The sequence below is a fragment of the Carassius carassius genome, chromosome 26, assembly GCF_963082965.1.
Source record: "Carassius carassius chromosome 26, fCarCar2.1, whole genome shotgun sequence".
Classification (NCBI taxonomy): domain Eukaryota; kingdom Metazoa; phylum Chordata; class Actinopteri; order Cypriniformes; family Cyprinidae; genus Carassius; species Carassius carassius.
The window spans coordinates 15,105,383-15,120,092 of NC_081780.1; the positions used below are offsets into that span (position 1 = coordinate 15,105,383).

A 14,710-nucleotide genomic window follows, 5' to 3' on the forward strand; every position below is an offset into this window, starting at 1 on the left:
CGAATAAAATAAATAAATTATGCTATTAGATATGTGAAATATGGAACAAAAAGGAAGAAAAAAAGATTTTGACAGTAAATATATTAAAATAATAAAAACGATTTTGAAGTAAACTGCTTAAAATATTAATATTTAATATATTTACTTTCAGATGTATTTTTTCATTGTTTCGTTGCATATTATATCTGTGCAATAGCCTTATTTATGTATTTATCTTATTTTATTTTAATTTATAGGAGGACGATTATAAAACCCAACTGGTTTTATAACTGATTAGTATTATTATTAAAATTTTTACAAAAAAGACAAATAATTAAATTTTTAAGTTCAACTAAAGATTTTTTTCTTTATGGGTCCCCAAGGGACAACTGAGGGCATTTATGGTCAAAGGAATATAAGATATCTTTATAGGTCATGTCACAACATTGGTGAACAAAATGTCTTCTCTGATCAATTGGCCATCCTTTGAATGTTTTCACTGGTACATGCACCATATTTGGTTTTATATCTGCTGAAGTTTGATTGAACAAGTACTTGAAACTTAAGTCATCCAAAAATGCATGAAGGTCACTGCATTAGACACACAGTCTGAAACCAAGTGGCATTTGGAAGCAAAACAAGGCACAATTTTAAGAGACTGTCAAAAGTGTCAAAAGTTCTTTTTGGTGCCACTGTAGCTGTCATGCATTTAATTTAGAGTGCTTTATATGGGCTTTTTGTAATTGCATTCAATATTTGGCTATTATTCACATGATACAGATCCAGCTTTCACCATCTGTAATTAATAACTTGGCAGTGGAATTGCGGTAGCGAGGGCAGTTCCGACTTTCCTTGCTGAAGTCTGCACAATGTGGTTTGCAACGCTGGCTCCAGTGTGTCCAGCTCCCTGCACTCCCTTTGCAACTGGAATCTTGGACAGTTAATCTGGGACATGGATGCGTGTATGGAGACATTTTACTGTTGATTAATGGTGCTTTATATTAATGGCAGGATGATAGTTTAATCCGGTGGTTCTGAACAAGGGGGCTGTGCCTCAAATTGTTAATCGCAAAAGGGTTGTTCTGAGAGCTGCACATAGCAGGGGTATTAAATAAAAATAATAAAAAGCTTCTAACCATATAATATGCAAAATAATAGGCTTCCTGATCCTGATCAACCTGTTGGGGTTCTTGCTATCATTGCTTTTATATGGTTTTAAACTTATAATTTTTAAACAATGCAGCCGGATCTTGACTCGAGAACGAGTCAATCTTTTGTTCGTTATCTGGCTCTACTCTGTGTTCATCTTCAGTTCTCTCTGTTTGAGTAAATGAATTACTTCGGGATATTGGTTTTTTTTAACTCAGGGGGAGTGTCAGCCACATTAAAAAAGTTAACAGCTTAAGTCATTTGTGGATTAATGCGTATTGGAGACGCGAACAGTTTCAAACGATTCAGTTTGATGTGGTGAACTGGTTCAAGAAGATCCGGTTACATCGAGTGATTCGTTTGCAAACCGGATATCACTAAAGTGCATTGTTTTGAACTCTCTCACAACAGACACGAAAGAGAAAACAATGCGGAATAAAGTCATAGTTTTTGCTATTTTTGGACCAAAATGTTCAAACTGACCCTCTGATGTCACATGGACTACTTTGAAGATGTTTTTCTTACCTTTCTGGACATGGACAGTATACCGTACACACAGCTTCAATGGAGGGACTGAGAGCTCTCGGACTAAATCTAAAATATCTTAAACTGTTTTCCTCAGATAAATGGAGGTCTTACGGGTTTGGAACGAGTCATTAATGACATAATTTGCACCAGCTGAGTTGTGTTGTCATTTAATGTAAATGAAGTAAATTCACTGATAGATCTGAACGGGCCTCTGTAAGCCGAATGTGACTCTGGAGCTCTGGCCCTGTCTCCCTGGACTGCTGTTGCTGCTCACTGTGCAGACAGAGTCAGACTCAGAGGTCTGGAATATCTGTTCTGTGACTTATAAAGAGAGAGAGAGAGAGAGAGAGAGAGAGAGAGAGAGGAGAGGAGGGGAAAGAAACGAGGAGGGGTGCTCAAGAGGAGAGGAGTGTAATAGGAAACCAGTCCACCCTTCTCTCTCTCAATCTTCTCAACCTCTCTCTCCCCTGTCCCGCAGTCAGCCGGTCGGACTAACACCTCTCTTCACTCTCGCTGGGGAAGTCCAAGCAACACTGTATTTCTACACTGCTCAGTGAGGACGGCACGGCTGGGAAGCCTCAGAAGGTGAGTCCCGTTAGAGGCAGATGGGCTCCTGTGTGGACCGAACGGGACAGATTCCAGGCTCAGGCTAACAGGTGCAGACGCCCACCAGAGACAGGAAATCATAAGACCTCATGCTTCAGCCACTGAGAGAAGAGCCTATATTAAAAAAATATGTTTATGTTAGAAATAGACAGTCTTACGATCAGTCATTTGTACATGTAAATTGACTTGTTAGTATGTTTTCTTACCCCATTAAAATGTTTTATTAATTGGTTTTCTCTTGATTTTACTGATAAGCTATATTGAAATGTGGATTGCTTGTTTAAAAAAAAGTGATGTTTTGCTTTCAATCAAATTTCACAGATGTGATTTTGAACAAAATCTGATATTCTATCTTTTAATGTATTAGTAAATATCTTTATTATTAGATATTGTGCAAAAGAACTATTGTCTAGTTGTCTCAATTTGATCACTGTTATGTATTTTGTGAATCCTGAGTGTTTTTTATAGGTAGAGGCATTGGGGAATGTGTACTGTGTGTCTCACAGACAGGGCAGCAGTGAGTGTGAACAAGTCTAGGGAGTTTGAGACTTAAGACACTTAAGATGTTATTATTTTATAAGTATGCCCTAAAGATAGTATCTGGGATTTGGTCCAATACAAAATGCAATATTGAATGGGGACTTTTTGCTGTCACATTGTGGTAGTGAGTGCATTGGGTGTGTATGAGTTGGTGAATGACAGGGTGTGGATAGTGAAGGACATCTCTCTTTAAAAAAGGGCAGCACTTATAAAATGTACTAAAAATATAAAATATATTTTTAAAAATTTGAATCTTTAACATTAAACTTTGTCACATTAATTTTCCAGTATTGCTCAGTTTGTGATACAGACATGATTTGGCAATTTGTTGTGAAAGTTTGCTTTTATTGCAAAAGGTGTGATCACATTCATATTCACGAGTAAAAAAGGTCCATTGTCTATGGTCAATAGCGTAGCAATGTATGAACCACAGCTAACACAGAAGTCACTTCCAAACCAAACAGCTTTCTGTTGGTCAACGCAGTAATTCTGTGTGACCAACTTAACATGGATTCATATTGAAATCACTGGTTTGTGCACACAAAAATTCACTGAACAAACGTCAATCTGAGTTGCAATTAAGAGACAAATTTCATCTGATGGATGATGAAATTTAGGGCTGCAAAACAATTACTCATGATTTACCGATTTAAAATAAAAGTTTAACATACGATATGTGTGTGCACTGTGTATATTTAGTATGTGTATAAATATATATATATATATATATATATATATATATACATACATACATACATACATACACACACACACACATACATGTATATATTAAGAAAAAATATGATAGATCGAAATGTAAACTATTCATATTTAGGTATATATGAATTATATACAAGTGTTTACATACATCAGTTTTTTTATATATATACATAAGTGTGTGTATTTTAGTGCTGTCAAATGATTAATCTTGATTAATCGCATCCAAAATAAATGTCAATATTTTTTATATATGTACTGTAAGTGTGTGTATTTGTATACACATCTAATAAATATAAACAGCACAGAGACATATATTATGTAAACAAAAACATTATTTTTGATGCGATTAATCGTGATTAATCGTTTGACAGCACTAGTATATTTATATATAAATAATAAATATACACAGGACTCAAATATTTTTTCTTAATATATACATGTATGTGTGTGTATTTATATATACATATTAAATATACACAGTGCACACATATATAGTATGTAAACAAACTTTTATTTTGAATCGATTAATCGTGACTAATTGCTTAGCAGCCCTAATACAACTGACAAACAAAATCTAACAGACTTATTTTATATGAGAAACCTGAAGCATATACAAAGAATTGAATATCCCAGAGACTAGCATACACATAGCAATGCTCTTGTGTCCACCAAGAACACGTTCATGGCAGGTTTGCAAAGGCAAGTAGAGCTACAAATCAACATTCATACCGTATAATAGAATTTCCATAGCATTGTTTTAGAACATCACAAAAGACACTTCATTTCCTTCCATATGTTTAACTTATTTTAGATGAGCCAGTTCTTGGTTGAAGGTGGCTGTTATATTCCTAGTGAGCAAAAACTGGTTTTGACTGACACTCTCATAAGGAGATAGATGGAAAACTCATTACGCAGATAGCCATGACAAACACAAGACGATAAGCTTGAAGATAAACCGCTCGTAATACGTTTCCAGGCTGCTGTGCTCCGAGCTAAAGCGGTATGAACGCACATTATGACAGCTTTGATAGACGTTTGAGATTCTCAGTTAACACTGTGATCTAGCTTGGATCGTGTTGTGGTTAACAGCCAGTCAGAAATCACCTTATGACAGAATTCATTAGGAATCGGGAAATGTCAGTGAAACAGTTTTAAACAATTCAGCCAGATGTCACAGACTTTACACTTCCTCCAGAAATGTGAGAGGTGCTAACAAAGTTTTATAATAGGACTACTTGTCCTAACCAGCCATGATGCAATAAAGCAAAAAAAATCTGCTTTATATAAATTAAATTATATTAAATTAAATTTAATTTTAGCTAGTTAGTACTAACCAGTTGCAATGTAATAAGCAATGGCCGGGTCCAAAATCTTACCTATAACTGAAATGATTAACAAAAAAATACTACATTGCAACATATTACAGTAGTTATGTTCTATATATTTTTATTATTAATAATAATATTATATATTATTACACCTTATTAGTACATATATTATTTTTTTATATTATTATTATAGCTGAGACTGACAAATCAGAATCAGAAGCATGGTCATTAGATACATAATTAATGAGGGATTATGTCTCGTTTAAGCGTCGTGATCATAGAAGCTCGAGCATCAGCTCATGCTTAGTTTTGGCTCAGTGATAGATCTATGATGGCCCATGATGAATTCCACAGCTGTATATATGTCTGACAGGCCCTGACCAGCAGTAGAGAGCCAATACTGTCCAGAGAGTGATAGCCTCCACCCAGCTTAAGAGCTTCTCTCCAATACAGGCTGCCAAAGACATTTCAGCTCGTTGCAGTTTATCATATGCTCAAACGAACACACACGCACACATGTATACACACACGCACACTTGTAAATATGCACTGACTCATACAAAACACCACTGAGACTTATTCATTCTCCTCATCACAAACACTCTCACTTATAAACTTATTCAACAGAGGCTTACAAACTCATGCAGTCCTGTTGACATAATATGTTCTTGCATTAGTGTGACGGTACGCCAGTACTAAGTGGGAGCGATAAAGTTACCATCAAATAACAAAAAAAAAAAAAAAAAAAAAAAAAAAATCACACAAATCACTAAAATGTATTCTGACGAGGTGGAGTAAATGACAGAATTTAAATTTTTTTTTGGTGAACTTTCTCTTTAAATAAAAAGATAAAAGACTTTTGATATGACACGGCTTCGTAAAAATGTGGTGCTCATGGCGTAAGGTGCTGAAAAAACAATGAAACGTGTCAAAGATCATCCATATAGCAGATGATTACATACAAAACGACTTAAAAATTTTATTTGAACTGTGTTTTGGTGAACTTTCTCTTTAAATAAAAAGATAAAAGACTTTTGATATGACACGGCTTCGTAAAAATGTGGTGCTCATGGCGTAAGGTGCTGAAAAAACAATGAAAAGTATCAAAGATCATCAATATAGCAGATGATTACATACAAAACATATTAAAAAGTGCATTTGAACAGTGTAGATGTCACCTTAAGTGGTGTTTTCTTGCATTGCTGTTCACGGTGAACACCCTATGCTGTGTGCTCAAACCTCAGTAAGTCAGACATGCACTGTAGATGTCTTGTACAAAGTTCCTATCAAATTTTCACATGATTCATGTATAAGACATGAGCATTGAGACTGCGCTATTCTTACTCTGTTCTTTGTCCTTCTGCACTCTCTCTGCTACAAAACAAACATATCATTAATATATAATTATGAACAGCATGTATTCTTATTTTCCAAGAGTGTCCTGGTCAGAGAAGGCTGTCTGTTCTCCCTGGAGCACGAAGCAAGAGTTCTTCCACAGGAAATCAAACCTCTCCCCATGTATTATTTAACTTTTGTTCAGAAATAAAAGCATCCATTTCTTTGAGCTCCCCGTACACTGACATTTCTTTTACACTGTACAAGTCTTCCACATGTAAAGGTAAAATATTGACTCTGGCTGGACAGGAACAATTGTTTATGCAGCACTGGCTGATATCATGACTGAATGCATCAACTACATGACACTTTCTCAGCACTAAGACCCACAGTAGGCCTTTAAGGAAAATGCTTTCATGGATAGCAAGGCATGGCTGTTATGATATAAGCATTGAAATATGTAGTTTTAGATACACTGTTGATTAAGAACTACAACCCGAATTCCGGAAAAGTTGGGACGTTTTTTAAATTTTAATAAAATGAAAACTAAAAGACTTTCAAATCACATGAGCCAATATTTTATTCACAATAGAACATAGATAACATAGCAAATGTTTAAACTGAGAAAGTTTACAATTTTATGCACAAAATGAGCTCATTTAAATTTTGATTTCTGCTACAGGTCTCAAAATAGTTGGGACGGGGCATGTTTACCATGGTGTAGCATCTCCTTTTCTTTTCAAAACAGTTTGAAGACGTCTGGGCATTGAGGCTATGAGTTGCTGGAGTTTTGCTGTTGGAATTTGGTCCCATTCTTGCCTTATATAGATTTCCAGCTGCTGAAGAGTTCGTGGTCGTCTTTGACGTATTTTTTGTTTAATGATGCGCCAAATGTTCTCTATAGGTGAAAGATCTGGACTGCAGGCAGGCCAGGTTAGCACCCGGACTCTTCTACGACGAAGCCATGCTGTTGTTATAGCTGCAGTATGTGGTTTTGCATTGTCCTGCTGAAATAAACAAGGCCTTCCCTGAAATAGACGTTGTTTGGAGGGAAGCATATGTTGCTCTAAAACCTTTATATACCTTTCAGCATTCACAGAGCCTTCCAAAACATGCAAGCTGCCCATACCGTATGCACTTATGCACCCCCATACCATCAGAGATGCTGGCTTTTGAACTGAACGCTGATAACATGCTGGAAGGTCTCCCTCCTCTTTAGCCCGGAGGACATGGCGTCCGTGATTTCCAACAAGAATGTCAAATTTGGACTCGTCTGACCATAAAACACTATTCCACTTTGAAATAGTCCATTTTAAATGAGCCTTGGCCCACAGGACTCGACGGCGCTTCTGGACCATGTTCACATATGGCTTCCTTTTTGCATGATAGAGCTTTAGTTGGCATCTGCTGATGGCACGGCGGATTGTGTTTACCGACAGTGGTTTCTGAAAGTATTCCTGGGCCCATTTAGTTATGTCATTGACACAATCATGCCGATGAGTGATGCAGTGTCGTCTGAGAGCCCGAAGACCACGGGCATCCAATAAAGGTCTCCGGCCTTGTCCCTTACGCACAGAGATTTCTCCAGTTTCTCTGAATCTTTTGATGATGTTATGCACTGTAGATGATGAGATTTGCAAAGCCTTTGCAATTTGACGTTGAGGAACATTGTTTTTAAAGTTTTCCACAATTTTTTTACGCAGTCTTTCACAGATTGGAGAGCCTCTGCCCATCTTTACTTCTGAGAGACTCTGCTTCTCTAAGACAAAGCTTTTATAGCTAATCATGTTACAGACCTGATATCAATTAACTTAATTAATCACTAGATGTTCTCCCAGCTGAATCTTTTCAAAACTGCTTGCTTTTTTAGCCATTTGTTGCCCCCGTGCCAACTTTTTTGAGACCTGTAGCAGGCATTAAATTTTAAATGAGCTAATTAAGTGGATAAAAGTGTAAAATTTCTGTTTAAACATTTGCTACGTTATCTATGTTCTATTGTGTATAAAATATTGGCTCATGTGATTTGAAATTCCTTTAGTTTTCATTTTATTAAAATTTAAAAAACGTCCCAACTTTTCCGGAATTCGGGTTGTATATCAATGCCATTTTTTCATACAGAAAGTGGCTAATGTCTCAAACGCAAAACAATGTTGAACTTTTAAAGGAATGTTGTGGGTTCGATAAAGGTTGACCGTTATCAAAATCTGCAGTATGATGTCAATTACCACACTGTTTCTCAGTTTGTAAAAATGCATGTGCTGTAATGCATTTATAATGGAAGTCTAAGGGGCAAGAAATTGAAACTAAATGAAGCTTGCATTTTTGTTTAAGCAGTCATGTTAATTTCTTCATACAAAATGTGCATTATTTAAGGTTTTACAAAGTGACCTTTTTTACAGTCAAATGAGCTCACCTTACATCATGTCTCTTTACATGACCATGACAGGAGATAAAAATGAGAAAAAAAATAGTATAACTCTAAACATTTAGGCTTAATAGTCTTGTATTAAAAGTCAGTTAACTTGCATGATTGTATATTTGAAACAGTGTGAATTTTAGTGTTTATCCAGGTATAATGCCCCATAAATGTACACTGTAAGATAATTATTTTAGATGCTATATATATCCTCCAAGTAAAAACTGAGGGTTTAGGTTTGAGTCTGTGAAACTGGGGGAAAATCTTGTACTAAAATACATTCTTTAAAAAATATTCTTAACTATATTACGTACCTTTGCTTCTCAAGAAAATGTACCTTCAAGATATTTTAGGTATCTAACATTAAAATATATTTACATTTAAATAATTTAACCGATAAATACTTGTTATTAATGGGATTTTTAAGTATCTTATTCCTTTATGTAATCCACCTCTACCCTCAAGGTGCATATATTATATGCTTTCCATGTACTTTAAAAGTCTTTGAAATGTATTTTCTCCTCAGTACAGTTCCTTTACCTTGTGTTTGCAGGTGGGCTGGTCTTGGTGTCTCCTCAGCCGTCATGGGGAGGTCAGGAGCGCTCTGGGTTTGTTTGCTTGGGACGAGCATGCGGTTGTTACTTCCCCTCGTCCTCTGTGTCACCTGCATCCATGGTCTTTTTCCGCCACAGCCACGGGTCTTCCTGTCATTTCAAGGTAAGAATGGTTAATGTCAGACTCCAGTCAGCACATTTCCTTTTAGATGGGGTCTTCTTCAAATGAGGTCATCAGAGTGCTCTAAACCAGACTGAGGAGTCTGTTTGTCCTTTATTACTGCATGTCCCTGTGCCTCTGTCTTGAGCCCTGAATGTGCAACTTTGGCTTTGAGCCATGTGTTCAAAATTGATAAAATACTAAGGATTGGCTGAAACATTTTCTAACTTAAAAGATGAGCTTTTTATTGGTCTATTGCAGGGGTTGGCAACCTACGGCACGCGTGCCAACAGTGGCACGCAGAGGGATAATCGCTGGCACGCAAGCAATAAGGAAAACTGTATAATGACGTACAGTTTGGTGTAATAACTTCTCATAGTCACACAGCCTGTTAGGAGCTACAAATACTATTAAAGTGTGAGAATTAACTTGCATGGATGCACGTGCAAACACTGCACATACTAGGTGCTTCAGATCAAAGCCTCGGTCTAACAGCACTCGTCAATGTCAAAATGACTGAGATGGCCAATCAGATCAAAGTAGGCGGGGTTTACTGTTCACAGAAGCAGAGCGCGAAGCGTCAGTTTAACGTTAAAGAGAGTGAGGTAAGATGAAGCTGCAAATCAATTAACATTAGTCAACTTTTAATAATACGTTTTACCATAGAAATGTTAAATGACCTAAAGCTATATCCAGTGATGAAAAATTTTCTGAAATATGGCCATTTTGAGAGAAAGAAAGTGGGGGGGGGGGTAAATTGTCTCTCTCTGCAGACAATGAAGCGATTTTGCCCCTTTGTTGTTGAGAAATATAATGTAGCGATTCAGTATCGATTAATAAAAGTAGCGTGACAACACTCATAGGTTTATGAGCTTCTGAATGCTACTTTTTGCACAGCACGATCTCAGATCTCTGTGTGCGAGTGGTGTGTGTTGTGTGTGTGTGTGTGTGTCTGTGTGTGCACGTTCATCAATTAAAGCAGTGCATTAACGTTGATTAAACGTTAAAAAAACTTTTTTTTATCATATAATAAAAAATTGTGTATGTACCGTTTAAATACAGAATTATATCGGGGTGTGGGGGGGGGGGGGCTGTGCACACTTGGCACAGTGGTTAACCATAAAAATAAAAAATGGCACGTCATGCCGAAAAGGTTGCTGATCCCTGGTCTATTGTTCATTGATTAGCAAAGAAATCTTCTCATTCATTAATATCACTATTAAAGTTTGTTGACCAATGTGGACATTTTCTGAAAGATTTGTATTTTTGGATTAGTTCATAAATGGCAAAGTTACTTATAATTTGGGACACAGTCAAATCCTTTAATCTGATTAAACTAAAGTCTGATCAAGGAAATTTTGAATATGTTTGGGTACATATGGACCGTTATTAAAAATATGACATTAGACTAGTTGAATTACATTTTTTCAGATAAACGGTTGAAAATATTTTTCCAGATCATTTGTGCCACCCCAGACTTGCACAATACTGATTTAGCATGTTTAATTGCAATTTAATTTCAATGTGTCACTATAGCAGACAGTTTATTGGTCTGCAGTGATAAAGTTGCTTAAAACTGAAGTGCTAAATATCACAGCGACATCTAATACATGTATTTGTTGTTGTTGTTGATATATCCACAGTATGACATATAGCTTATATTATGAGCTTGAAACATTATCTCTGGGAACTAACTCAAGAATAATGTTTCCATGACTTTGATCATTCTACTGGAAATGGCTGAGCTGGTCTCATATCAGATGTCAGATGTTTCCTCTTATCTGCTGCAGCAAACACTTAATATAGTTGAGTAAGGGAATAGGTGGTGTGTCAGTGCATACAGCATCTTGATGGTCAGGTGTAGGATACCAGTTGCTCTGCTTTCTGGGAAAACATTTATGTTAATGACTTTCAGATCTGAACAGATCTGACTATTTTGTTGGTGTTAAATGGGCAAATAGTAAGTAATCTTTTAAATATCCAACTTAAAGGGATAGTTCACCCAAAAATGAAATTTCTGTCATTGATTACTGTAAAAGATTATGTCCACAGTTCTATTTAAAAAAAACAAACAAAATAAAAATAAACGATTTTATATATTTTTCACACGTAGTAATGATAATTATACAACCTGGAATTTTTTGACTAAATGTACCAAAAAAAAATTCACCATTCAAGTTGTTGGCATAAACTGCATTTTTAACTAATTTACTTATTTAAAAAAATGTTTTAGATCTGGACTAAATATTGAGAATCTTGTCACTGACCCAAATATAAGAGCCCAATTTATGCTTTGTTCCTCAGTGTTTGACATTGTCTGGATTTATCAGTGGTGGACATTTGTTACTTGTTCTTACAATAACACTGTTTTTACATGCTTTCCAGCTTTCTGAGTCCTTTCAATCCATGTTTTTGGCCTAATTTGTCATTCCATTCTTTCTCCTTGTCTTTCCAGCACATTCCCTAGTGTAGTCATCAGTCTATGTCTTATGCGCTGAAAAGAAACAGCGGGAAGCTTTGGTAATAGTGTCAGAGCAGATCGTGCCATGGAAAAATTCCCCTCAGACTCAAGCATTCTGGAACAGTTTTGCATCTTTCTAAAGAACGCCACGTAACATGCTCTGTTTGACATTAATAAGAACATCCTAAACAGCTGGCTGTCACTATTCTGCAAACAAATTAAAGCCAGATTAGTTAGAACTAATCAAGCTAGCTTCATCTTAGACTATGTGTCTTCACAGCAGGTGTGGATTTGAGTAATGTCTTTGTGAGGTTGAGATAGCCTCTGGGGAAGTCATTCAGACCTCAGCAAATGATTTTCGTTTGAGAAAAGATTTCACTAGGTGATTTAGCGTAAATGCCAAAGACATCCTGACTATTGAAAAATCAGATGCGTTTGTATTTTGTAGAGTGTTTCACAGTAAATGAACAGTGTAATGTATAGCTGGGGAATGTATCAACAGAAACGATTTACAAGGTCCTGGTTTGTCATCTACATGATTTAGACATCCCTTTAGTCCCTTAGACCTTCTGGATCGTTTTCATCTTTCTGAGAGTTTTAGAAGAAGACCGGTGTACAGGTTAAAAAACGTGAGTATTATAACGAGCAGGCTCTGAATAGGTCAGCTGGATTGGACTAGGAATGCTCCAGATGTTCTGGGGTGTTTGAGGAGCTCCAGTAAAGTCATGTCTGAAAGCATCTTTATGGAGAGAGCTGGGAGCTATGGCTGTCTCTCTGCAGGAAGAATGGAATGAAAAATAAGAAGAATGGAAAAAGAAAAAAAACTCAATATTCCAGTTGAAGTTATCCATTAAAGAATAGCAGAATGGAAGTTAATTGAGAAAAGCTAAAGATAAAAATGTTTTCTGATATCAATTCATAAGCACATTCTACTGAAAAATGTGAGCAAATCCCCATTTCATTTGTACCATTTGTAACCAAAGGCAGACACAAAGGGCCAGTTACTCTGTGATTTGAACCAAACTAACACCTTGTGAAAAATAAACCTGGGTGATAAAGTCGACATCAGAATGTTTTAACTTCGGTGGTCAGTCTGGCATGAGCTCTTTTGAAACTCGAGTCTGACGGTGTCTTCGCATAAGACAAGACATACACTGTAAAAAAAATTAAGGTAAAAAAACAGCAGATTTAGTTACTAATTTTACTGTAAAAAAATATGGTAGCAACATTTTAGGTTTTACGGTTTTAACTTAAATTTACAGTTAGATACCGTAATTTCATTAACTAATATAATGTTAATATACTAACCTATTGAAGTTTTGAAATGCAGGTGTTGATGAGAAAGTCACATGATGAACCAAAGCCTATCTCATAAGCAGCTTTTAAATACTAACATATATAGAAGGTGCACAGCGTCATTCACACAAACGTTAAACACTATCACGGTGAAACTGAAATAATGCAATAAACATTCATTTTACAGCATAAGGTGTAACCCACAACCCTAATATACAAAACGTCTCCGGTAAATTTCGTAACCTCGGTTCCCTGAGAGGCAGGAACGAGACATTACGTCAGCTAAGACGTATATGGGAACTCCTCCCTTCTCCACTTTCGCTGAAATCTTATTGGCTAACGCCAGCTGGGGGCAGCTGGCCAATTGACGCGAAGCATGCAAATACTGACAGGTCAGCGGGCAGTATAAAATGCATGGGTGCGAAAATTACGTCAGAATCACGACTGAACGCTAGCACAGCTGATCAAACAGCAACCACGGCGGCTAACGTAATGTCTCGTTCCCGCCTCTCAGGGAACCAAGGTTACGATAGTAACCGGAGACGTTCCCTCTCGAGGCGGTAACTCAACATTACGTTAGCTAAGACGTGTATGGGAACTGTATAAAATCCTGCCGTGAGAGCAGTGAAGATAAGCCCTGAACAGAGTCAATCACCCCCACACATAAGCAGGACATTTCTAGCCAATGGCCATGTCGCTAAGAGTGCTTGCATCTGATAGGCGGAACTAGACCAATGAGACATCTGCTCCGACCATAAAAAAATTTGCATAACTTCAAGCAATAAATCGAAGTCTGCACTAACCAGGGCAGACACAACGCAATAAGCACTCAAGCATGAGAGTTAAACAGAGTCGACGGCGTTTGCGGTGACTACTGCATAAACCATATAAACCATAACACAGAGTTAGCAGCCATGGTAACTACTGTATAGCTGGTTTAACAGAATGAATAAAACTTAACTCACCGAAAGTACATCTAACGCTACAGAGGGTACATCCAGCTTGTAAAACCTGGCGATTGTGTTCTGGGAAGACCAGCCAGCAGCAAAACATAAATACTGGACAGACATACCTCTAGACCAGGCCCATCAGGAAGCATTTATATTGTCCTCGCAGAATGAGCTCTGATGTTGAGGCGATAATCCTTCCCCTGGCATTTGATAGCGTCCACGATCCAGTGAGAAAGTCTCCGTTTAGAAACAGCACATCCCTTATTACATCCACCAAGCACACGAACAGCTGGTCCGACTAACGAAAGGTGGCCGAGCGATCCATATACATCTGTAAAACCCTAACAGGGTCCCGGCGCTCTGAGCATCAGCGTCACGCGAGGCTGACGGCTCATGAGATAAGGCGGGCAGGGAAACAAAACGGTGTATTGAGTGACTTCGGAACGAAACCCAGTCTCGGCCGGAGAGTGATATTACAGTCGCCAGGTCCGAAACCGATGCAATATCGTTCACCAAAAACTCATGAGAGTCCCCAAGGCGCTTCGCCGAGGCGAGAGCAAGAAGCAAAGCAGACTTCAGGGAAGCTCCTTAACCGCAATCGAAGCTAAGGGCTCGAACGGTAGTAAGAGATAGAGCCCTCAAAACTAGAGCTAAATCCCACGGCGGCACGGAGGGCGGCCATGAAGTA

At 37.4% G+C, this 14,710-nt stretch overlaps 1 protein-coding gene across 1 annotated transcript in view; it reads left to right on the forward strand.

Moving 5' to 3' along the window:
• Window positions 1-2,088: 2,088 nt before the first annotated feature.
• LOC132105878 (semaphorin-3C-like) overlaps window positions 2,089-14,710 on the forward strand; it is a 66,473-nt gene continuing 53,851 nt past the window's right edge. The window contains exons 1-2 of the mRNA XM_059511360.1: window positions 2,089-2,241; window positions 9,155-9,318. Coding sequence (XP_059367343.1) covers window positions 9,186-9,318 — 133 coding nt within the window. The 5' untranslated portion in view covers window positions 2,089-2,241; window positions 9,155-9,185. The remainder of the gene's footprint in view (window positions 2,242-9,154; window positions 9,319-14,710) is intronic.